At 47.5% G+C, this 26,165-nt stretch overlaps 1 protein-coding gene across 4 annotated transcripts in view; it reads right to left on the reverse strand.

Moving 5' to 3' along the window:
• Positions 1-23,785, reverse strand: part of NMI (N-myc and STAT interactor) — a 77,692-nt gene extending 53,907 nt beyond the window's left edge. Inside the window, exons 1-4 of one of the 4 annotated variants that reach the window (XM_029605458.1) lie at positions 23,312-23,581; positions 22,828-22,903; positions 8,561-8,620; positions 8,298-8,456 (exon numbers count right to left, since the gene is read on the reverse strand). In XM_029605458.1, the coding sequence (XP_029461318.1) occupies positions 8,298-8,456; positions 8,561-8,596 (195 nt within the window). In that variant the 5' untranslated portion in view covers positions 8,597-8,620; positions 22,828-22,903; positions 23,312-23,581. Of the gene's footprint in view, positions 1-8,297; positions 8,457-8,560; positions 8,621-22,827; positions 22,904-23,311; positions 23,582-23,671 lie in introns of those variants that run through there. The other 3 variants (XM_029605457.1, XM_029605456.1, XM_029605455.1) reach the window with 3 other exon arrangements.
• Between the last annotated feature and the right edge of the window lie 2,380 nt (positions 23,786-26,165).

Here is a 26,165-nt window from a genome sequence, read left to right on the forward strand (position 1 = left end):
CTAAGGCTGACTGAGAACAAGCAAGATAGAAGGGAAGAAGAGCAGAGAGAGACAAAGGCTCGAATATATGAAAAGCATGGGAAAATGGATGGAAAATGGAAATGACGTACAGACCACCTAAAGGCCAGGGTAACCAACATCTGGCAGCATAGAGCATGCAAGCAAGCACCACCTGTATGTACAGAAACTGCACAAACAGAGGATATCAGGGAGGAAAGAGACATTTCTTGTCCCTTAGAACTGGAGCAAAGTTACTGAATGATAGCACTATTTGGTAATAATACTTCAGTTCAAAGCAAAACATCTTTGCAGTGGAAGCGCTTTCACCCACTCCTAAAACCCACATTGTGTGCGGTATGGAAAAATCTTGCAATTGAATGTTTCACAATGAAGAAGCGCAAGGGAAGTTTGGTCTTCCGGCGATGACGTAAGAGAGCTGGCAGCAGGGGGAGAAAGCTCCGCGGTCCCCTCTCTTTAAACTGAGGCAATTTCTCAAGCTCTAGGGTGCCAAGGGTGGCCCAAAGCTCCGGGGTGCCGCAGTAGTCAAAAATCGGCAGAGGATGTGCAGAACTAAGGAGGTACAGCTTCACCAACGCTGTCACCTAGAGCGGCAGTGATAGCAAGATGGCGACTGCATGTGATCTCGCTCCGCTCTCCCTTACCGGGCGCCTCTAAAACGCGGTGGTTTCTTGGCATATGGAATGCTGGGGTTACCATCGGCTCTGGGACATACGAGTACCCCAAAATCGAAGATCAGCATAACGGGCCAGGACGAAGCGGTAGCTGATGCACAATTACCTGCAGCAGCAGTAAAATTCAAGATGGCGGCCGCACGAGGTCCCCGTTCAAGAGTTTCACATCAGGCAGCCCAATGAAAGCTGGTGCCCGCAGATACGATTTTTTTTTTTTTTTTTTTTTTAATGGATTTGAATGCCAAGCATAACAATCTCTTTTTGGGACTAGCAGGTCGTGTCTCAGTTTAGTGCTACTGCAGGTCCCCTGCGATAAACCAGCCAGTTCGCCCAGCAAGAGTACATCTCTGAGAACTGCAAACTTGCTAATATCCCTTTAAGAGGTTTTCGTGAACACTTCAGATACTAGTATAAAAGAGCATGAAGTGGGGGAAAAGAGCTCTTTGGCTCCGCGCCGGTAACCTCTTAACAGGATACAGCTCCGTTGATCAGGTCAGTCTCGCTTTTCCCTCACCAGCGACCTTAGCAATGTGGTAAGGCGCCCGGGAAATGGACACCCCGCGGGGAATGTGCCATAGAAGTGCCCGTAGCACCTCAGACCGCCGTTCTCACCCCCCACCTTAGAGCAAATATCGCAGCGGGTCACTGCTGCTTTGGATAGGCAGTTAATCAAACTTCAGGCCTCTATGGAGGGCATTAAAACAGCACTTGAAGGCCATTTCAAGCGGCTGGATATAGCTGAGGGGACAATTTCTGACTTGGGAGACCGCATCTCAGAATAAGAGTGCCACGTGGCGGAACTGCAGACCAGGTAGCGAGAACTGTTAGCAAAAATGGAGGAGCAAGAAGATCGTGGCAGACGGAATAACCTTAAAATTATTGGTCTGCCAGAAACTGTAAAGGAGGGAGAGCTAAAGGAGTTTGTGGAACAATGGTTACTGCAACAGGTTGGGCTAACACTGGCTGAAGAGCGACTACAATGTGAAAGAGTGCACTGGTTGGGACCCCTGAGGGACGGAAATACCCAGCCGCAGCCGGTAATGGCAAGAATCTTAAACTGATGAGAGCCTATAGGCAGAAATCTACAGTGGAGTATCAAGGGAGCTGGCTGCTGCTGTTTAATGACTTTTCCGCTAGCACTGCGGCCCAAAGGAAGGTCCTAGCCCCAGCCTGAACAGAGCTGCATAAAACGGGGCATTAGCTTTGCTTTACTGTACCCGGCGAAGCTGCGGGTATACCATGCCAACAGAGTCCTTTTCTTTCACTCCAAGAAGGAAGCAGACAGCTTTATCAAGACCTTGCCGCAGTCCGGCGAGGAGTGACCGACATGACCTAACTGTATTTGATTCTCAGTTTTATTCTGTTCAATCTGGTTTGGGTTAAGGAGCTGAAATTCACTTTATTTAGCTGATCCGGCAACAGAATTTGACTATGTTTTTCAGGAGTCATCGGCACAGGTTGTGGGGTATTGTACCCTGCTGGGACTTACGATATCCTTACTCGATGGGAACTGCAGATGATGCAAGCTGCATATAACCCTGGGCTTTTCAGCCGCCGGTTTCAGTGTTTGAATCTTTCGTTTTTGGGAATTACATCTACTAAAAAAAAAAGAACTGCCATACTTTTCCCGGAGCCTGGATGGAGCTCCTCTCACCCTATAGTTATGGACCTCGGCGTGGTGAAACAACAATGGACACTGGTTTATCAGAGACATAAGGGAAGAGAGGGGGGCCAGAGGAGGGCAGCCCTAGATCCTGGAGTACAGGTGCGGGAGGAGGCAGGCCCTGGGCCTCTTGCAGCAGTGGTATGTATGGCTTATATGGGTGTGCGAATGGTATGGATGTTGGGGGAAAATACTGGTATGTGTGGTTTAGGGATGGGCTTTCATTGGTCAGGACAAGAGGTGTAGTGATTTGGCTTTTCATCTCTCTGAGGTCTAGGCTGGGAGGCCACGGAGAATTACACAGTATAATACCGGAGGCCCTTGAGTGGGCCTCCGCGTAAAGCTATTTTGGGACATAAAAGGTAATGACAAGTTAAATGTGGATGGCATTCACTCTCCGATTAAGCGGCAAAAACTCTTCACGATGTTCAACAGGATGAAAGCCCAAGTGGTATTGCTGCACGAGACCCACCTGGGGAATGGTGAGCATGCTAAATTGAAGAGGGATTGGGTGGGGCAATGTTACTACTCTTCATACACATCGCGCAAGAGAGGAGTTGCCATCCTCATACATAAACATTTACCGTTCCAACTGTTGAGAACATGTCAGGATACTGAGGGGAGGTACATGATAGTCGTGGGGACTTTATAATCAACAAAAGGTGGCGTTTGTAATCTATATGCCCTGAACGTGTACTCCTAGGCTGTTTTTTTTTTTTACTAAGCTGGTGAACTTGCTTGCAGATTTGTCAGATTGTCAATTAGTTGTAGGTGGAGACTTTAACGTAGTTACCAAACAGATAAATGCAAACCCTCCTAAACTCGTCTCCGGGATGGACCAGGATGTGGGAGTTAACCTGTTATGCCGGAAACTGCAGTTGTTGGATGTCTGGAGAGTTCTGCACCCCGATGAAAGGGATTATACATTTTTTTTCAAATCCGTACCGCACATATTCTAGGCTTGACTATTTGTTAGTATCGGCCAGTGCTTCCCTAAAGTGATTGACACTAGTATTGGCACCATCTCCCTCTCAGACCATGCCCCTGTCACCGTGGTTTTGCGATGTGGCCTGGAAAAGTTAGACCTCCATTCTCATGGCGCATGCAGCCTGATCTGTACATAGATCCGCAGTACCATCAGTATCTACAGGGATGCTGGAAAGATTATGTGGATATGAATACTACCGATGATGTCACTCCTGAGACGGTATGGGAGGTGGGAAAAATAGTCGTGAGGGGTACCATTATAGCATGCGTGGCCAAGCGCAACAGGCAAAGAAATGCGGAAATTCTATGGCTAACTGCGGTCCTTAAGGCTGCCCAGCAGCACCATATGCTGGTTATGTCGGCGGAAGCCAAGACTCATGTAGACAAGGCCCGGGAAGCTTTAAACTACTTATTGCATCAAAGGGCGTCTAAGTCAGCCCGGTAACTATCAATACCAGCTCTATAAGCAAGGAAATAGGGCGAGCCACCTTCTGACTAATCTGGTGCGGCCTAGGGGCCAAAGGGTGTCATATCCGAGACGACCAGGGTGTCCATCAGACCTCACCTGCAGCAATTGCGGAGAGGTTTTTGAATTACTACAAACAACTGTATGGGGGCAAGTCTATGGATGCAGCAATTGCGGACTCACTTTTTAGTATGATTCAGTGGCCGCAACTGACAAGCACCCATCTTGCTGCCCTAAATAGCCCTCTAACCACCCAGGAAACTTTTGCTGTGATTCGAAAAATTAAAGTTGGGTAAAGCAGCGGGACAAGATGGATTGGGATCGGAATTTTATAAGATATGAAATTTACTGTCCTGTCCCTCCTGCAAAAAACACTATACTGCGTTACTGACCTCTAATAAGATATCTGAGCTTTCCAACCACTCTATTACTGTGGTCCTCCCCAAACCCACCCTGGAGGTGGATTCGTATCGTCCCATCTCACTCCTAAACGTTAATGTAAAAATTTTAGAAGCTATCCTGGCATCTCATATATTGCCATCACTTATTCATGAAGATCAAACAGGCTTTGTCAAGGGCCGGCAGGGTGTTTGCAATGTGCGGCGCCTTTTGGCAGCCAGAGGCGGAGGCACTGATCCTTAGCCTGGATGCTGAAAAGGCCTTCGATTCCTTATCCTGGGAGTACATGTTCTGGGCACTGCAGAGGTTTGGTTTTAATGGTGAATTTTTGCAATGGTTAAGGGTTCTGTATAGCAATCCAAGTGCCACAATCTTACTAAATGGAGCCCTTACGGAATCTTTCACCCTGCACTGTGGGGTCCGGCAAGGTTGCCCGCTGTCCCCTCTATTCTTCGCGCTGGCCTTGGAGCCCTCTGTCACTCGCCTTCGACACGAGAAACAGCTCAGCGGGATTAGCGTAGCGGGACATCCCTTAAAAACTGCTCTCTCTTTGCTGACGACATTCTGTTTGTTGGGAAGCCCCACACCAATGAGCCTGTCATCGTTCATCTGTTCAAACAATTTCAGAAGGTGATGGCCCTTAAAATAAAATTATTCTAAATCAGAAGCTCTGGCTTTAAATGCCCGGCACCTGGGAGGGCCCTTTTCCATTTCATTGGGCCCAGAACAAATTTTAATATCTGGGTATATGGATCCCGCGGCATTTGGATCGCTTATATGATCTGAAAATTACTGTATGTTTAGCTAAGCTGCAAGCACAGCTGCGATTATGGACTCCCCTCCCACTGTCCCTTTTTGGTAGATGTGCCTTGACAAAAATGGTGCTCGTGCCAAAACTCCTATATCTTCTATATATGGTTCCATGCTGGGTGAAGGTAGGAGATCTCAGTCGCTTGCGCTCCAGTATCCAACGTTTTTTATGGAAGGGGAAGCACGCTCGACTAGCCTATAGTGTATTAGAACGCCCCCGGGAGCTGGGAGGCCTTAATATGCCAGACCTTCGGCTGTATAATGCAGCATGTCAGCTGCAATTCGTGGGGGAATGGTTAACTGGGACCTATAAGTATTGTGAAAAAGTATTATTAGCTAGAATGATTGCCCCTGGGTCTCCACTGAACATTATTCAACAAGGGCAGGGTGCGTGAGGTGCGGTGGCTTATCCAAGGGCACTGGTGTACCCCTACATACGGGCTTGGAGGTGGCTCTGCCAACTCGGTAGGCGTAAGGACGTTGCCGCTCTTCTGATGGCCTTTTTGGGTAATATGGATTTCCTGCCAGGAAGGGACAGTGGCGCTGTTTTTCAATCTTGGGAGGACAATGGGGTAGTCCTTGTATTTCATACGTATGATCCTGACTCTCATGTGATACTGGACTTTGCCACACTCACACGCACCTTTCAGATACCCATGTATCAGTTGTACGCCTATTTGCAAGCTCGTCACTAGGTGCGTTCCTTTTCGTGGTCACCATATATTGGTGGCTGAGACTGACTTCGCCATCAAAATATTTGATGTGGCTTGCCTTGCTAATACCATCACTGGATGGAAGCTTGCCCAATCTCCTCTGTCTTAAATGTGGCAAAAAGATGGGCACTCTCTTTCATCGCCTGTTCGACTGTGAGCTGCTGAAGACTTTTTGGGTGTCTCTCCTGGCTACTATAAATCAATGTACGGATACTTGTATACCTAGCACCAGTCGGGTGTTCTTAGCGAACTCGGTGTCCCACTCCCTTCTACGGAGTTACTCGAAGGCGAAATTCGAGCGAATGGCTGTTTTGCTGGCATGCCAAACCATACTGGGGCAGACTGGACAGACCCGAAAGTGGTGCCTTCACATGCAGCTTGGTTTGGTAGAATGGCATCACTCCTACAGATGGAGAGAATGGACTTCCTATAGCAGGCAAACAAAAAGAAGATAAAATATATAGTACATGCTGAAATAACTGCTTTGCTTTGTTCCCACAGGGGCTACAGATAGACTCATAAGTACTGGCTACACGTCTGACTGGACTTCGGGGAAAGCTAGGACGGGGGGTGAATAGGGTATGCATGGCAGATGTATGAGGTATGCTTGAGGTATGATTCTGAGAGGATGTGCTGCTGGGACGTTGGATACTGGAGTGGGTAGACAAGGGGGGGGGGGGGTACACGCTTCCATAGCGATCTGAGATTACTTCTTTACTGACTAGTAGTGATTGTTCTATGTTATTGAGTTTTTTAACGTATTTATGGAATTTATTTGTGGAAGCTGTTTTCTCTGTTACCAATAAAAATTATTTTGAAAAAAAAAAAAAAAAAAAAAGGATAGCGTAAAGGTGAATCTTGTGTGTCTTCTCGTGAAAACGCAGTGGGTGAACAGTGAAGAATCCTGCCACTTATTCTATTTCCCGATACAAGCCTGGATGACCTGGCAAAGGATATACGCTCCAACTTTGTCACAAGCGTGCTGTTTTCAAAAATCCCCCTTCATCTGAAGCAAGTACTCTGCGAGTTCTATACTTTCCGATGACACTGCCCTGGACTAGGGGTTATAAATAATACTCTGTACAAAAGGGCTGAGTTACCCATACTGCACCACCCATCTCCCTTCAGTCCCACTACACTCCCCACAGAGTGCTGGCTCATCCTCCTCCTTCACTACTAATGCCCTTTTCAATTTTTATAATTTTGTCTTGATCCCTTAGGAGGATTGAGGTTCTTGCTGGTGCCCAGCATGCCACAAGAGCACCAGGAAATTAAAAAAAAAAAAAAAAAGACACTTTCACCCCCAACTGCACCAGAAACCAGCAAAGAATAAACCCCTTTATTACCCCAATCCTAAGGATTAACAAAGGGGTTTAAAATTGTGATTATAACTAAGGTGACACAGCAAGGAGATGGAAAGTGAAGTAATGGAATTAACCAATCCTGATGAACTCGTTCCCAAACGTGTACTGCCTAATTTGTATATCTTTGCTGCTGCCAGCTAGAAAGAAATTCAGACACAGTCTTCTTACAACAGTAACATTTTCATTTAAAAAAAAAAAAAAAAAAAAAGGCAAAAAAGAATTGCAAGGTATAATTACATTTTCAGAGATAAAAAATATAAAGGGTTGATATTCAAAGGGTTTGTTCAGCTTTTAAAGCTCACCAGACAAAATGCAATGTTTCATCCACCACCTGCCCAAACCCTGCTCAAAGGTTAAATTTGTCCAGACAAATTACTGTCCAGATATAATCAAGGTGGCACTGAAGGCGTCCCCGGGACTTGCTTTTACTTTGGCTGGGTAGTGCTGCTATTCAGTGACTCAGGGACTTGTGACTGGACAAACTGCAGGCCCCAAAGTGACCCACACAAATTTTGTCCGCATATTCTTAGATCAGTTGCTCGGCCATCACGACTCTGAGCTAAATTATCCTCTGTTAGTACAGAAGATTATTAAAATTGTAAGGAGAAATAATGGAACCTTAAGTTTCAAAAGAGAATCTCTGATTTGTACAGGTGTGAAATACATTTCAATGAAAACTATGCCAAGAGGGATCCGCCCAGTGACAAGCTCAGCTCCTGGTCTTGCGGCCAGATGAAGCTAAGGGTGCCGCAGAGGGGGGGAGACTCAGCAACTGCTTGACAGTCACACCTAGTGACCAGAGGCACTTGTAGCACTTTCTGGAGGGAACTGTGGCCTCTGGCCCCTGGGCTGGGTGGCAATGGAGATATTGAAAAAGGGAAAGGGGGGGGGGGGGGGGGGGAGAACCACAGGTGAAGGTTGATGGTGCTGAAGCCCAAATGCAGGCTGGTTCTGATTAAGCTGGAAACAGAGGAGTGTGAAGAAACTCTCCCCGCAGGTTCCAAGCAGCTACAAGGGCAATATTCAGCCAGCCAAGTCAGGATAAAAGTTATCCGAGTAACTTTATCGGGATACTCTCTATTGCCTTTCCTTTGTGTTTCTGTATCAATTGCTTTAACAGCAAACGTCTAGTAAAGATCGTAGGAGAGGAGGTGGTAGGGGGTTGTCTCTGTAGCTCTCTAATTGTTGCAGAAAGCTCCTTACCTGCCAGCATTCTTTTTGCCTGTGATTTTCACTGTCTTTTTCCTCATCCTTGGACATAAGTTTTGTCACTTCTTCTAGAGCCTTCTTTTTAAAGTCATCAGCATCCAATTTACGGAGGAGCAGCTCAGTCTTTTCATTGTCTGCTTTTCTGCATTGCTCCTTGTCAATATAATAATAATAAAAAAAAAAAACCCAAGACCTTTTAATTTGAAAGGACAAAAGTATAATATTTGCAAAGTACATACACATAAATTTTGGATCACCTGCCAGTGCTCCAGTTCCTTTTTGAGTTCGTCCATGCCTGTACTTGACTCTTTAATGCGCTGAAAACATTAAAGAAAAATACAACTTTAAGTAAAAACTGAACAAAAGAAATCGATGCACATAATCACTTTTCCAGTGAGTTAGAATTAATTTCTCCAGATGCATCAGACCACAGTCACAAAAAAAAAAAAAAAAAATAGATTTGACGTCAAAGCCTATAGCAATTGCATTTACTTAGCAAATTTCTCCCTGTCCACTTAATCCCAGGCTCATAACATAAAATCACCGCAGAAACGATGCTGATACCATTGGAGGGTTTGATTCCCCCCTAGTCTAATTTTGCTGGATAATGATCTCGAACTGCAGCCCACTAAATGCCACGCCTTGCAAACCATCCAAAAGATCAATGGGTTACCCTCATGAACCAAAATCCTAACTTTTTAGCTCATCAGTAGCAAGAATAGCCAACAGGGGCAAGTGAAAAGTGCAAAGCGACAGGAAAAAAAAACAAAAAACAAAAAACTGTGGTTTCACCTGAATGAAAGGGAGTAACGAGATGGTCAGAGAAGAGGAAAGCCCTGGAAGAAACGAGCATTCCAGCATCTTACAAAAAAGGGAGGAAAACTCAGAACCAATGTCAGGAAGTATTTCTTCACGGAGAGGGTTGTGGATGCCTGGAACGCCCTTCTGGAGGAAGCGGTGAAGGATTTCAAAGGGGCGTGGGATAAACACTGTGGATCCATAAAGCCTGGAGGATGGGAATGAAGAGAAGAGGTATGGGGGTGGCTTGCGGGAATGACGGCTACCACCTGGTGATTAATACCCTTATTCAATAAACATTCACAGGTTAATGAGACTCCAACATTGCTCTATGCTTCAACAGCAAGAGGAAATGTGGAAAAGAGGATTTCATTCAGGCAACAACCAACAAGGTAGCACAGTCTGGGTAAACAAATAAGTGTGGGAGTAGCTTGCTTATTGCAGCAGTTACTACCCCTAACAAATGAAGCCTAATACTTCACTTTGAATGTTTATCCAGTGCAGCTCACTGCTTCAACGGCAGGGGGGGACGAAGAAATAGGATTTACATCTAGCCAAAATCTAACAAGGCATTGATCTGAACAGTATGAGTATACAAACATCGGAGTAACTTGCTCGATACGACGGTTACTACCCTCAAACATTAAGCCTTATACTTCACTTTGATACAGCTCCAACACGGCTCTATGCATCAATGGCGGGGGTGGAAGGAAATCAGAATAAAAAAAAAGGGCCCTGAACTCAGCGGTTGGAGTAACAGATAAGTATGAGAAAATAAGTGTGAAAGCTTGCTGGGCAGACTGGATGGGCCTATTGGTCTTCTTCTGTCGCCATTTCTATGTTTCTATGTAAGTTGTTTTTAATCTTGGGGTCACGACCCATTATTTGGTCAAAGCACATCAGCGACTGAGTTGAGTGACCCCAATTCCCACCATTGCCTCAAAACCGCTCAGCGAGGGAAGGAAAGGTCTGTAATTGATGCAACAATTATGCACTGCCAGCAATAGTGCACTCCTGATTCTTTAGTGCTCTGCCCGGCTTCTTCCTGTGTGGCCGACTCTTGGCTCCACAAGGCTCTCAGCAAGTGCAAATCATGCAATCTCTGCAAGGCACAGAAGTAAAGTCACCATAGGGCTCGAAGTCACTCATCTGTCATGTGCATCAGCTACACAGGGTGAGAAAGAGGTGCATCAGGAAAAGGAGTGAGCAAGGAAGAGTGGGAGAAAGCATGATTGCTAGGAACATGCCAGAAAGAGTGAGGGAGGGACGGAGACTAAAAAAGCAGACCCGATATGTGAATGGTGCTCTCAGGATCCAGAATAGAAAGCGATCAGGGACAATAGCAGGTCAAGCCAATACATTTGACCTACTTACTTCATGATACGTTTACGAGTAATATCAATGTCTAGTTCTAACTATTACTTGAAGTGAAATTGTTAAAGCTAACAAATATTGCTCTTAAATTATTTTATGAAACTTCAAGTCAGAAGATATTTGCCTCATGCGGATTATTCTTCTTTCACAGAGTCCTGAGAAAAAGTTTGAAAACCACTGTTATAGAAAAAAATGAGAAATAGGGCAAAGGAACAGAAGGTAACTTTTTTAGAACTGGAGAAATACCGATACTCCCATTTATACCAAAGGCACCAAGATGTCATCACATAAAATAATACAAAGCTTCACAGATGTATCCATTTGCATCATGCAATCCCTGTCCAAAAGACAGCCTCAGTCTTCAAGGCCTTCCTCTTATTCATGGGGGCCAGGGCCTGGCATTTTCACCCAGAGAGAATGTTACAGCCCCTCAATGACATTAAGATACTGGAAATTTGTAGCAGTCTAGCATGCACAGCGGGCAAGAGGGATGTGTGTTCTACCAGCAGGTTTTATATCAAAACAAGATACTTTGGAACAGACAATAAAAGGACTCAGACACAGGTTTCCTATCACATTATGAGCCATAAACTTCCTTCTAATCACCCATAAATCTTCCCCCTCCACATCACTGGAATGCCTTTTATAGTTCACTTATGGTAGCTATACTACTTTATATTTTCTGGTAAAGTCATCTTCTGCTCATTTGAATTCAGACCTGGGGAGTTTTAGCTCTCAAAAGCCAGTCAAGAAATGTATATCTAGATAGACAGATAAAATCCCCACCGCTGGTAGAAGAGGGATAGTCACCCCCCCCCCCCCCCCCCCATCTCCTCATCCCATGGATGGGTTGGCAAAACTTCATTGTGAAGTTCGGGCCGAACCTGAACCAGCCCCTCATTTTGGTTGTCAACTCAGAAAGGACCAAGACCTTCCCAAGGACCAAGATATCTGAAATGATGATTTCCTGTAGGGCCGAAAGCTCTGGGAGCCCCTGGCCCGACCCCTCATAGGTGAGGGGTGCTGCGACCTCCTTCTCTTATCTTCTGGTAGCCAAGGCACTGGAGATTCACCCCACTTACTAGCCATCTTTTCCAATTTGCTACCGAATAGGAGAGATCCCTTAAAGGACATCTTTGTAAGGTTTGCCTTAGAGGTTGCTTCCGCTGACCAATTCCGCAGCCATAGCTGTCTTCTGGCCACCACCACTAAGGCTACTCCTCTGGCCGAAGTACGGACTAGGTCAAAGCCCGCATCCGCTAAAAAGGCAGACACGAGCTCCATAGCCTCTCTTGAAAGCGCTCCTGATTTATCTGCCTCTCTCAAGAGAAGCAGGCATGAGCATGCCACCAGGACACAACAGGAAACAATCTGTAGTGTCATTGCTGTCACAACAAAGGCCTGTTTAAGGATGCCTATCATGCACACCCTTTAAGGACACTCCTCCCTCCACTGGGATAATTGCTCGCTTCGAAACAGCACAGACTAGGGTATCCACTTTGGGGAAACACAGGCCACCAGATCCAGTGGGTACAGAGCTTCCAAGGCCCAACCTCCTTTAAAACTGGCTTCTGGGGTGTCCCATTGCAAGTCAATCAACTCCTGGATGGCTTCCAGCATCGGAAAATAGCAAGAGGCTTTCTGTAGAGACACCAGGATGGGATTCTTCTTTGGTTCTGTCATTGGGTCCATGCCAAGAACTCCCAGAGTCTTCATGGTCTGAGAAACCAGGGCCAGCAATTCATCCCTATGGTAAAACCGTAACATGGTCCAATATGGCTCCAAGCCTGGAGGGATTTCCCCATCCTCCAATGAATCTGCATCCCCCTTCGTCGTCCATGGTGTTTGGGTCCCTGTCAGGGATACTCTTGGTGAGGCAAGGCATGTCTTAAAGCCTTGCCGGCTGGGCTTCGATATGGACAGGGGCTGGAGAGACCAACTGCGCCTCTACAAAGGCTTGAAGGACTTGAAAAACTTCCACCCAAGCAAAGGCCACTGGGTCCATCCCCAGCTCAGGAGGAACTGGGGTAGGTGTAGCTGAATTTCCCTCTTCCAAGGTAGACCAAGCCCAGGAATTACTCAGATCCAGGGTGCTTCCAGATAAGATCATGGCTGACCCATCTTCTGAATGGGAGCAGCTGGGCTTGGAAAAGTTCTGGGAGTTCAAGCCTCCCTGGGCCTCCTCACAGTGCTGACATAGGAAGGACTCCAAGTCAGACTGTGTAGCCCAAATATGGCAGGCAGCATAATGAGAGTGTTGCTTATGCTCTTTTGCTGCTGGGCCATAATAAACGGTAGCTGTGCGCTCAGCCGGCTAGTGCCTGAAATCGAGGGCGCACAGATCCTGTACCAGCGCACGTAAGTAGAAGCACACCTATATGCAAACCTATGTGCACGCGTTTGCACTCAGGTATGCGCACACGTACGTATGATGTTAGGCACACAGCACGTGCACAGAGCCGGCCCGCACCGTGCGTACTGACGGCTATGGAGGGCAATGAAGATGCACAAAACCTCGTGCAAAATGGCACCGCCACAGCCTGCCACGTGGTGTGCCCACCAAGCCTGAAGCGGGGCCAAGCCCTCTGATGGGCTAAGCCCCGCTCGGCCTCCTTCCCTTACCCCGACGGGAATCAAGAACATCATCAGTATGGAGCCAAGCAAGGAGACCGGAGGAAGACTTACCAAAACCCTTCCACATCTCTAAATCAAAAGGACTCCTCTTCTCTCTTTAATTACCTGGCTCAGCGATTACTGGCTGAGTACAGAGATGGTCTTCAGCTGCGGGGGGAGTGGGCCTAGGCTGTCACTGCTGTGCTCAGCTTCCTGCACCTGCTGCCTTTCAGCTGCTTCAGCAGCAAAGTCCACGCCGGGAGCAAACTACAGGTCCAAGGCACACACCTGAGGGATCTCGGAAATCGCCTCAGGAATTCTCAACTGGGGGAGGGACCTTTAAATATCACCACAGGAGAGTGGGGCTCAATCCTTCTCCAATTTAAAGGTTAATTTTCCTCTTCTAATGAGCACTGCAATTTCCTATACCGCCAAGGCTGGTGTAGGGAAAGCATGTCCACATCTGCTAGGAGACGGAGAGATACTAGAGGGCTGAGATCACTGCAGGGGTATATCTAAGGTGACTTCAATTTGAAACCTGACTACATCTCCATTTGCTAGCAGGGGAGCATATAACCCATTGGTCCTGAGTCCATCTGGCTACACGCTAGGAAATGAAGCAGTATCAAGTAGTCCTGAAACTGTGGACTCCAACGTGCAAACAATGTGCGCTGAAGAGGATGCATATGCACCCTTGCCCGTGGAACCACCTCTAGAGTAGCTGCCATCAACCCGAGCACCTGTAGGTAAGACCATACTGTCGGGCATATTGTTTGTGACAATAGGTGCACCTGCTCCATCAGTTTCTGAATGTGGATCTGGCAGGAACACCCTGCCTTGCTTTGTATCGAAACAAACACCAAGATATCCCAGCGTCTGGGATGGCAATAGATTGCTCTTGGCCAAGTTCACCACCCAACCTAGTTCCTGTAGCAAGGAGTATGAAGACTCTCTTTCATATTCTTGGCCCGAATTAGCCAATCGTCTAAGAACGGGTGGACCAGAATGCCATCCTTTCTCAATATTGCCGCTATCATGGAACATACACCTAACACAAATAAGAGACCAAATGTTCTCCATAGCAAGTCCCAAGTTGTAGAACTCCCTCCCAGAATCACTGCATCAGATAACAGAAAACTAGCACTCCAAGCATGAACTGAAAACATGGCTCTTTAAAAATGCATATGACTTAACATAAAATACCTATACAATAACAACTCCACTCTAGATACCAGAGAAACTATAGTAAAGCAAGAAATAAGAACTGAATGATGTAATGCACACCTCTAGGACAATTAGAATTTGTAGCTACTGTTGTGCTGACCCAGTATGTGAATGTTGGCCATGAATATGAATACAGATTTTGTAAACCGCTGTGATCTTCTTTTGGACGATAGTATATAAAACGCCCAAATAAATAAATAAATACCGCCACCATGACCTCGGAGAAGGTCAAACCGAAGGGTAGCGCTCAAAACTCATAATGTCGCCCCAAAACAGCAAAACGCAGAAACATTGATGCTCCAGCCAGATGGGAATATACAGATATGCCTCTGACAAATCCAGACATAAAACTCCCCCAACTGTACTGCCATTATCACAGAGTGATAGATTTCCATGTGGAAACCAGTCACTCGCAAATGACGGTTGACTCCCTTGATATCCAGGATGAGGTGAAAGGAGCCCTCCTTCTTGGGTACAATGAAATAAATGGAATTTCGGCCTGTATTTTCTTGTGACGTGGGCACTCTGATCACGGCCTGCAGGCTCAGGAGCCTTGACAACATACAATACTACCAGTCTCTTCTGTGGAGAGCTGCAGGGAGACAACATGAAAACATCCAGAGGAACACTGAAAAGTTCCAGAGCATAGCTGTCTCTTATTACCTGCAGAACCCACTGGTTTAACGTGATCTCGACCCACCTCAGATAAAATAGAGAGTGGCGACCCCCTATCTTCTGTTCGCAGGGGTGGGTTGACACACCTTCATTAAGGAGGTCGGGTGGAGGAGGGGCGCTGTTGCTCGAGCCTACGCCCCATCTGAGCTGCCTGGGATGAAAAGGACAGAGACCTACCCAAAGGTTGAGCCCTCTGAGAACTCATAAGAACATGCCATACTGGGTCAGATCAAGGGTCCATCACAAGCCCAGCATCCTATTTCCAACAGTGGCCAATCCAGGCCATAAGAACCTGGCAAGTACCCAAAAACTAAGTCTATTCCATGCTACTGTTGCTAGTAATAGCAGTGGCTATTTTCTAAGTCAAATTGATTAATAGCAGGAAACGGACTTCTCCTCCAAGAACTTATCCAATCCTTTTTTAAACACACCCACACTAACTGCACTAACCACATCCTCTGGCAACAAATTCCAGAGTTTAATTGTGCGTTGATTGAAAAAGAACGTTCTCCGATTAGTTTTAAATGTGCCACATGCTAACTTCATGGACTGCCCCCTAATCTTTCTATTATCCAAAAGAGTAAATAACTGATTCACATTAACCTGATCTATACCTCTCATGACCTCTCATATCCCCCCTCAGCCATCTCTTCTCCAAAGTGAAAAGTCCTAACCTCTTTAGTCTTTCTTCAAGGGGAGCTGTTCCATTCCCTTTATCATTTTGGTCGCCCTTCTCTGTACCTTCTCCATCGCACTGTATCTTTTTTTAAGATGTGGCAACCAGAATTGTACACAGTATTCAAGGTGCAGTCTCACCATGGAGCGATACAGAGGCATTATGACATTTTCCGTTTTATTCACCATTCCCTTTCTAATAATTCCCTACATGCTGTTTGCTTTTTTGACTGTCGCAGCACACTGAACCAATGTGTTATCCACTATGACGCTTAGATTTCTACCTTGGGTGGTAGCTCCTAATATGGAACCTAACATTGTGTAACTATAGCATGGGTTATTTTTCCCCTATACGCATCACCTTGCACTTATCCACATTAAATTTCATCTGCCATTTAGATGCCCAATTTTCCAGTCTCAGAAGGTCTTCTTGCAATTTATCACAATCTGCTTGTGATTTAACTACTCTGAACAATTTTGTATCATCTGCAAATCTGATTACCTCCCTTGTCGTTTTCCTTGCTAGATCATTTATAAATATACAAGCCGTTAAGCCCGTTAAAACGGGCTACATCCCTCTGTCTCTCACCTCCCCCTCATTCTCTCTCCCCTACCTCCCTCATTCTCTCTCCCCTACCTCCCTCCCACCCACTCACCCACTCCTCCCCAGCCTCCCTCTCCTCTCACTCAGTCCCTCCCTCCCACTCAGTCTCACTCACTCCCCCTCTCTCCCTCTCACTCACACTCAGTCCCACTCACTCTCCCTCAGTCCCACTCCCTCCCTCCCTCTCCCTCAGTCCCACTCACTCCCCCTCAGTCCCACTCCCTCCCCCCCTCTCCCTCAGTCCCGCTCACTCCCCCTCACTCAGTCCCTCCCCCCTCACTCCCTCCCCCTCACTCAATCCCTCCCTCTCACTCAGTCACTCCCTCCCACTCTCTCTCTTCGTCCCTCCCACTTAGTCCGTCCCTCCCTCCCTCCCTCCCTCTCTCGCTACTGGCCGCTGCCGCTACCGCTGCCGCTGCCCGCTGCCGCTACCGCCGCCGCCCGCTACCGCCGCCCGCCCCCGCCGCCCGCTACCGCCGCCACTGCCGCCCGCCGCTACCGCCGCCGCCGCCCGCCCCCGCTGCCGCTACCGCCGCCGCTGCCGCCCGCTACCGCCCGCTACCGCTGCCCGCTGCCGCTGCTACCACCGCTGCCGCCATGTTTTTTGGTTTTTTTTGACGCTGCCTAAGACTGACGTGCTCGCCCGCACATGCGCAGTAGAGCTGCTCTCTACTGCGCATTTGTGGGCACGTCGGTCAAGCTTCATTTATCTAGTTAGATTGAACAGTACGGGTCCCAATACAGATTCCTGAGGCACTCCACTGCCCACTCCCTTCCACTGAGAAAATTGTCCATTTAATCCTACTCTGTTTCCTGTCTTTTAGCCAGTTTGTAATCCATGAAAGGACATCGCTGCCTATCCCATGACTTACTTTTTCTAAAAGCCTCTCATGAGGAACTTTGTCAAACGCTTTCTGAAAATCCAAATACACTACATCTACCGGTTCACCTTTATCTAAGTTTATTAACTCCTTCAAAAAAGTGAAGCAGATTTGTGAGGCAAGACTTGCCTTGGGTTAAACCATGCTGACTGTGTTCCATTAAACCATGCCTTTCTATATGTTATTTGATTTTGATGTTTAGAACATTTTCCACTATTTTTCCTGGCACTGAAGTCAGGCTAACCGGTCTGTAGTTTCCCGGATCGCCCCGGAGCCCTTTTTTAATATTGGGGGTTACATTAGCCACCCTCCAGTCTTCAGGTACAATGGATGATTTTAATGATAGAATTACAAATTTTTACTAATAGGTCTGAAATTTCATTTTTTAGTTCCTTCAGAACCCTGGAGTGTATGTATACCATCTGGTCCAAGTGATTTACTACTCTTCAGTTTGTCAATCAGGCCTACCACATCTTCTAGGTTCACCGTGATTTGATTCAATCCATCTGAATCATTACCCATGAAAACCTTCTCTGATACGGGTATCTCCCCAACATCTTCATCAGTAAACACTGAAGCAAAGAAATCACTTAATATTTCCACGATGGCCTTATCGTCTCTAATTGCCCCTTTAACCCCTCAGTCCAACTGACTCCTTCACAGGCTTTCTACTTCAGATATATTTAAAAATGTTTTTGCTGTGAGTTCTTGCCTCTATGGCCAACTTCTTTTCAAATTCTCTCTTAGCCTGTCTTATTAATGTCTTACATTTAACTTGCCAACGCTTATGCATTATCCTATTTTCTTCTGTTGGATCCTTCTTCCAATTTTTGAATGAAGATCTTTTGGCTAAAATAGCTTCTTTCACCTCACCTTTTAACCATGCCGGTGATCGTTTTGCTTTCTTTCCACCTTTCTTAATGTGTGGAATACATCTGGACTGTGCTTCTAGGATGGGTATTTTTTTTTAACAATGACCACGCCTCTTGCACACTTTTTACCTTTTGTAGCTGCTCCTTTCAGTTTTTTCTATTTCTCTCATTTTATCAAAGTTTCCCTTTTGAAAGTTTAGCACGAGAGCCGTGGATTTGCTTACTGTCCCCCTTCCAGTCATTAATTCAAATTTGTTCATATGATCACTATTGCCAAGCAGCCCCATCATCGTTACCTCTCTCACCAAATCCTGTGCTCTACTGAGAATTAGATCTAAAATTGTTCCCACTCTTGTTGGTTCCATAAAGCTGTCATTTATTCCATCCAGGAACTCTATCTCTCTAGCATTTCCCGATGATACATTTACCCAGTCAATATTGGGGTAATTGAAATCTCCCATTATTACCGCACTACCAATTTGGTTAGCTTCCCTAATTTCTCTTAGCATTTCACTGTCCATCTCACCATCTTGACCAGGTGAACAGTAGTATACTCCTTTCACTATAGTTTTCCCCAACACACAAGGGATTTCTACCCATAAAGATTTGATTGTGCATTTAAGTCTCATGTAGGATGTTTATCCTGTTGGGCTCTATGCCATCCCGTACATAAAGCGCCACACCACCTCCCGGGTACTCCTCTCTGTCATTGCGATATAATTTGTACCCCGGTACAGCACTATCCCATTGGTTATCCTCCTTCCATCATGTCTCTGAGATGCCAATTAAGTCTATGTCATCATTCACTGCTATACATTCTAATTCTCCCATCTTACTTCTTAGACTTCTGGCATTAGCATGCAAATATTTCAAAGTTTGTTTATTTGTATTTTCATTCTGCTTTTTAATTGATAGCGATAAGTTAGAATTTTTTTTAGCTCAGGTGAGTTTTTCGTTACAGACTACTTTGGACTACTTTTCTTATTATTGGAACCTTACTGTCATTGTTGTCAATGACTTTGAAATTTTACCGGCCGACCAATTCCTTAGCCATAGCTGATGCCTGGCCACTATCACTGAAGCCTCCCTCTGGAAAAAATGTGGACCAGTTCGCAGCCCACATCTGCCAGAAAGGTGGCTGCTGGTTCCATCACTGCCCTGGAATTCAAGCCAGATTAATCTACTTCCTGAGAGAGAAGCAAGCAAGTGTGAGCCACCAGGAAGCAACAGGAGTCTATCTGCAAATTAATTGCCACCGCCTCAAAGGCCTGCTTAAGAATAGCCTCAATTCTCCTATCCTGCGCATCCTTCAATGCCGCTCCCTCTATTACAGGGATAGTCATCCACTTGGTGACGGCACACACCAGCGCATCCAATTTTGAAAAGCACAACTGCTCTCTTGCTGCCGGATCCAGGGGGGGGGGGGGGGTACAGCACTTCCAAGGCTCATTCCCCTGTGATTTTGAATGGGGCACCCCGGAAGCTAAGTTTAATCAATTCTTGAATAGCATCCACAATGGGGATGAAACTTGATGTTTTACGCAAAGAAATTAAAATGGGATTTTTCTTTGGCTCAGACATGGAATCAGCACCCGGCACCCCCAGCATCTTCAGTGTCTGGGAAATCAGAGCCGGCAAATCGTCTCTATGAAAGAAATGCAACATTGTTCTACAGGGCTCCAACCCCGGAGGAATTACCCCATCCTCCAGGGAGTAAGGATTACCTTCATCATCCGTGCCATCTGGGTCCCTATCAGCATGACCCGCCACAGGTCTAGACGCACTCCGATGCTTACCTGCGGCACCAGGCGTGCAGGAATCCGCAACCTGCAATCCTGAATTTTTAGGTTTGGCCGGGTCTGAAGAAAGGACTGCAGCCCTTGAAAAAAAATTCCACCCAAGAAGAGGCAGAAGGATCCATACCAAACCCAGAGGGGCATTGGTCCTACATCCACTGAGTTGCCTTCCCCTGCTGAAGAACCAGTTAGGGGAGGCCCAAAACCAGGCAAAACCTCTGATAGGTCCCCCTCCAGTCCTATTCCCACATCATGCTGGGAAGGGCCGAGCTCAGCAAAATCAGTCCGAGACACTTCTCCCCTGCGCCTCTAAGCAGCGATGACAAGTTAGAGGGGACGCCAGGCTGAGATGCCCAAATATGGCAAGCAGCACAAAGGGTAAGGTGCTTAGGCTTCTTTGCTACTGGCGCCATGGATAAACACCCACTAGCAGCATGCTCCCAAAGGTGTCTGACAACTGTGTACCCAGCTGCGCGCCCGCCCAAGCGAGCCTGGACAGGGCGCCCAAAATGTAGGCATCCAATACGCGGTCCAGGTAGGTGCCCCCTTGAGCACACACCCGGGCACACAAGCATGAACCAATGTCAGACACTGTTTCGTGGCAGACGTGTGTGTAGAAAAGTGTGCAAACGCCGCCGAAACCTACCAAGCAGTGTCTGTGCAAAGCCTGAGAGCGGGGCCTAGTCAAAAGACTGCTCAATCCGGCAAACTGCCACGACTCTCCAAGGCTGCCCGGGAGGCGGGAATGGAGCACCGAGGCTCAGAGACCAGAAGGGGAATGGCATCCCTAACATTCTCTCTTTTTTATATATATATATTTACTTTTTATCTGAACTCAGCCCATCCCGTCCGAATACAGAGTTGGTCTCAGACTGCGGAAAGAGAGGGCAAAGACCTTCATCGTCGCGCTCGGCTTTCTGCACCCACTAGCCTCTCAGCTAAGTCCACATCAGAAAACCAGCTGCCAGACCGAGCACTCTACTGAGGGAGGTATCCACAGATATCACCTCAGGAAAACTCAACTGAGAAAGGGACCCATAAGGTATCATCAGAGAAGAATGGGGCAAATTAATTTCCTTCTTTTCTCCTTCTAAACTTTTTTTTAAGCAATCTCCAGTAGGCAGATGCATGTCCACCATCTTCTGGAGACGGAGAATACTGGCAGGCTGATGTCAGTGCAGGGGTATATATACCGTAACATCAGCTTTGTGTATATATATATATATATATATATATATATATATATATATATATATATATATAGTACACACACACACACACACACACACACACACCGTAACATCCGTCTCCATCTGCTGATAGAGGTGCATAACCCACTGGTTGTGGATCAACCTGTCTGAATACTAAGAAACTCCTTCTCTTTCCCTCTCTACTACTTTCTTGCAGGTCAATCCAGTAACGAGCGGTAGGAAGAGCTGCGTTAGTGCCCGGCGCACCCGCGGTTGCCACACGCACAGTGCAGCTCACCTACCGCTCGATCCTGTATGTAAATAGCTTGCTAATGCAAGCTGCGTCTAAGAAGCGTCCGTGAAGCGTTAGGCCCGCGCAACCCGTTTTACTGTATAGCGCGCTATACAGCGCCTATACAGTAACCTGGGTGCGCGGGCCTAACGCTTCACGGACACGCTGGTATCTGTCATTTCAAATGTCATTTCAAATGTCAGGTACCAGGAAGTGGACAGTTCTCCAACGCTCGGGATTGTCAGCCCTCTCTCCCCTCCTCCCGAAGCAGGGCGCGAAAAGCAGCCTTGCTCCGGGAGGAGGGGGGGAGGGGACTGGCAGTATAAAGCGACTTACTTTTTGCAGCCCCCCATCCAGACATCGGCGAAGACGACCGCAGCTCCCCTCTCCTGCCTCCAGCTGCTCAGGAAGATGGACGTAACGTCTTGAGCGGCCATCAGCAGAAACGGATCGCGGCTCCCCTCCCCTGCCTCCTGGCGAACAAGGACGCCTGCACGGGGGAAAGCGGCCCGTGCGTGCAATTGGCCGCTCAAGATGTGACGTCACATGCTGTGACGCCAAACGTCGTGACGTCATGTCTTGAGCGGCCAATTGCACGCACAGGGGCCGCTTTCCCCCGTGCAGGCGTCCATCTTCGCCGGGAGCAGCGATCCGTTTCTGCTGATGGCCGTCTCCTCCGGAGGGCTGCAAAAAAAAGTAAGTCGCTTGGTCGCTTCACACTGCCAATCCTCTCTCCCCTCCTCCCGGAGCAAGGCTGCTTTTCGCGCCTTGCCTCGGGAGGAGGGGAGAGGGACTGGCCATCCCGAGCGTAGGATTGCCCGTCCTCTCTCCCCTCTCTCTCTTGCAATTTTTTTTTCGCTTTTTTTTTGCTTCGGGAGGAGGGGAGAGGACTGGGGCTGCCCCGGAGACTGGCACCCATGGACGCGGCCAGTGCAGGAGAGCGGGGGCTGGGGGAAAGTTTGCCGCCTACCCTTACCCCTGCCTCTAATGCAGGGGTAGGGGTAGGCGGTAAGTTAGCAGGTTAAACGCGCGGCAAAACGGCAGGGTAAAAAAGGGATAGTCGGGGCACGCGTTACTGGATGGTAGGGAATAGCTAATTCGCTCGTTTACATGCAATATACATGCCGCGTGCAGAAGGGGTTGCCCGGGGATTTTAGGACGCGGTAGGAGTAGGTTAAAGGGGATTGGGGATCGCAGGAAGTGCTAACGCGGCCGGAAAGTGAGTAGAACGCGGGTTAGGAGCGGGGTAAACGCGGCCGCACTTTACTGGGTAGACCTGTTGGAGAGGAGTGAGTCTTCTTCACATCAGAGGACTGGTTGGGATGGGAAGGAACTCTGCTTTCAGAATCGAAAGTAATCTCCCTAGCAAGCGGACCTTGCAATTAGTGGAGCTGCCAGCAACTTCAAACAGGGGGTTACCCCTGGCAGTCCATGAAGCATTTGAGACGTGCAGAAAAACAAAACACAATCAACACATCAGAAAACTATAACAATGTACTGAATGCGGGGGGGGAGAAGAGGGCTACTCACCCCTTGGTGTTGGCAAGGCTCGCTAGCCTGCAGGGCTTCCCCCCTTCACTGTGCCTCTGAGCCCCGGCAAGGATTGCTGTAAAGGAAAAAACAACCCATTAATGTGGTGGGATAGCAATCGCAAACCACGAGTGTATCCCACAATACAGTCAAGGAAAATTTGAACAAATGCAATAAAGTCCCTCAACATCCCAGATCGGAGTGGGATTTGAAATCACAAATGTAAAACTCGCAATTTTTTTTGGCCTTTTTCTACAAATAAATATTCTTATTCGAATAGAGTTCTATGGCAAAACGAATAGAAAGATGAGCTAAACAGAACCGGCAGCAAGGCAGGGACAAAAATTACAAGTTAATTGGTTTCACTGCAAAGCGAAACCGAAAGCGCTCCCTTCCAAGTCGCCAATACTTTTTCGGGAGCCTCCAACATTGCCGTCCTAGAAAAATCATCCGCGACCCCCGAGACTCCTGCAAAAATTATTACATCTCTCCAAGAAACTCCGGGAGGGGAGGAAAGGGAGACAAAACCTCCAGCACAGCTCCGAAAGCGCAGGGACTTCCAGTTTCACTTTCACCCTAGCCCAGAATGATCCCCATCCGGAGAGGGGATAGAGGGTGGCGACAGGTCCTGTCCTGGGGCCGCTACAGGGGAGTCCGCTGGCTCAGGGGTGAGAGGATAAGCAGCGCCGAGAGCTGAGTCGATTCCTGCTCCGCCTTCCGCGAATCAGGAACTTTAGGACAGCCAGGAGGCGGGATCTCACATGCACAACCCTCGGAGCGTCAAAAAAAAAGGGCTGATATTCTAGGCGTCGCTATACCGCCCTGCCACCCCAGTTTTACACACCTCATGCGGGCAGAGATTAGCCTGGCCTGCCCGATCAAATGCACCCGTCGACCACCCCACAAGCGGCAGCTGCAGTTTGCTCCACCTCCCAACCACTCGCAGCCAGCAGCTGATGTGGCCTTTAGGCGAACACCGTCTCCTGCTGCCGATAGGGTTAAATCTGGTAGCGCATACCGAGGCAGCACGAAATGATGTTTGTAAATAAATTAAATATGACTCCTGCTGCCTCTTACTTTGAGTTGTATTCTGGCTTTGAGCGCTTGTTTCCAAAGTGGATTATATTCAGGTACTGTGGGTATTTCTCTAACCACGGAGGACTTGATTTAATAAGTCCCATTCTCCCATTCTGTGTCTATGAGGAAAATGCTCAATAAATGAGTTTGTGCCCGAGGCAATGAAGGGTGAAGTAACTTGCCTAAAGTGAAAAGGAGTGGTTCACAACCTACTGTATTAGACCACACCTACTCCTGGGGGAATTCTGTGCACAAATATTTAAAATTCTGTGCACAAAAACTTAAAATTCTACAAACTTTATATTGGTCAAAATAACAATTCACATGACACCGCGCCATGTTAGAAAATAGACTGCAACAGTAAGTGCTGTGACACACATTTTTGCTAAAGTGAGAATGTTTTGCTAGCATCTGTTTACAGCGCCTCAAGAAACTGCTGCTGTTCTTGTACTTTGGAGGCTAGGCCAGGAATGGCCTGGAGGGCACGCTGCTCCGCCGAGTTCATGGCCTTTGCAACCTGTTGCGATGGAGGTGGACCCTTGGGCCGAGGTGGAGTTGATGCAACCCGTAGGAAGGGTCCTATGGGTCCCCACAGTCGGCAGGTGAAGTGGACTGATGGACGGAAGCTGGCTGGTGCTTCACCAATACCAACCCTGCGGGTTGAGCCTTTGGGTGCTGGGGCCAGCTGGACTTAGGTCGTCGTTGATGGAGGGATCGAGGTCAGCCCAGAGACAGCAGCAGAGGTAGGGTACAGTCTTGTCCTGGACGAGGTAGAGTACTGGAGACCCGTGCACCAAAGGAACAAAGTCAAACAAGAGGCGCCCAAGCAAGAACAGGCCAAAGCCTGAATAAGCCAAGTCCAGGTCGTAGGCTGAAGAGAAATCGTAGAGCAAGCTTGAGTCAGGACTGGCAGAAATCTGGAAGTGGTGGCAAGCAAGGCCGAGGTCTGAGCACGGAGATGGTCAAACATAGTCAGGCAAAGCAGAGGTCTGGGTCTGGAGAGAGGCAACGGAGTAGTCAGGTGAAGCAGAGGTCCGGGCTTGGAGAGAGTCAACCGCGTGGTCAGGCAAAGCAAAGGTCGAGATCCAAGAAGGCAATCCGAGGGTAGGTTGGAGAACAGGAACACAGGAACGAGGAAACCAGGAACAGAAGTCAGCAAGGATCAGGAACACAGGAACGAGACGAATCTCTCAGGAGGCAATGAGTACTCAACCAGCAAGGAGACCTGTTGCAAAGACTAAAACTGTGAAGGATTTCGAAGGGGCATGGTATAAACACTGTGGATCCATAAAGTCTAGAGGATATGAATGAAGAGATGAGGCATGGGGGTGGCTTGCGGAAATGACGGCTACTACCTGGAGATAATACCTTTATTCAATAAACATACACACGGTTAATGCGACTCCAACATTGCTCTATGCTTCAATGGCAAGAGGAAATGTGGAAAATAGGATCTGCATTCACAAAAAAGCAAGGAGTAGCTTGCTTGTTATGGCGGTTAATACCCCAAACCAAATAATGCCTGATACTTCACTTTCACTGCATATCCAGCATAGCTCACTGCTTCAACGGCAGGGGGGAATGAAGAAAAGATTATTTATATTCAGACAACAACCAACAAGGACTGAATTACATAGTCTGGATAAGCAAATAAGCATGGGTGTAGCTTGCTTGTTTTGACGGTTACTACCCCGAATCAATTAAGCATGATACTTCACTTGGAATACATATCCAGCGCAGCTCACTGCTTCAACGGCAGGGGGGGAATGAAATAAAGTGGAATTATATTCAGACAACCAAAAAGGACTGAATTGCACAGGCTGGGTAAACAAATAAGCATGGGAGTAGCTTGCTTATTGCGGTAGTTACTACCCTAACCAATTAAGCTAGATACTTCACTTAGATGCAGCTCCAGCACTGCTATCTACAGCAATAGTGGGGGTGGAAGTGAAATAGAACCAAAAAGTTACTAAGGGCCAAGTATGAGAAAAAAAAAAACAAGTGTGAAAACTTGCTGGGCAGACTGGATGGGCCATTTGGTCTTCTTCTGCCGTCATTTCTATGTTTCTATGTAAAGGCAAAGCTAGGGAGTGGAGCCTGGGCTTATATACCAGTGCTCCACTGACATCATCATCTGGGGCTGCGGCTCGGTTCTCGCCATGGGCCCTACTTAAGTTATAGTGATGCGCTCGCGCGCGCCTAGGGAGGGGCACGGTGCCAAGTAGCAGCATCTTTCCACGGGCCACGCGGAGAGGCCCGAT

The sequence above is a fragment of the Rhinatrema bivittatum genome, chromosome 6 (assembly GCF_901001135.1).
Source record: "Rhinatrema bivittatum chromosome 6, aRhiBiv1.1, whole genome shotgun sequence".
Lineage (NCBI taxonomy): Eukaryota > Metazoa > Chordata > Amphibia > Gymnophiona > Rhinatrematidae > Rhinatrema > Rhinatrema bivittatum.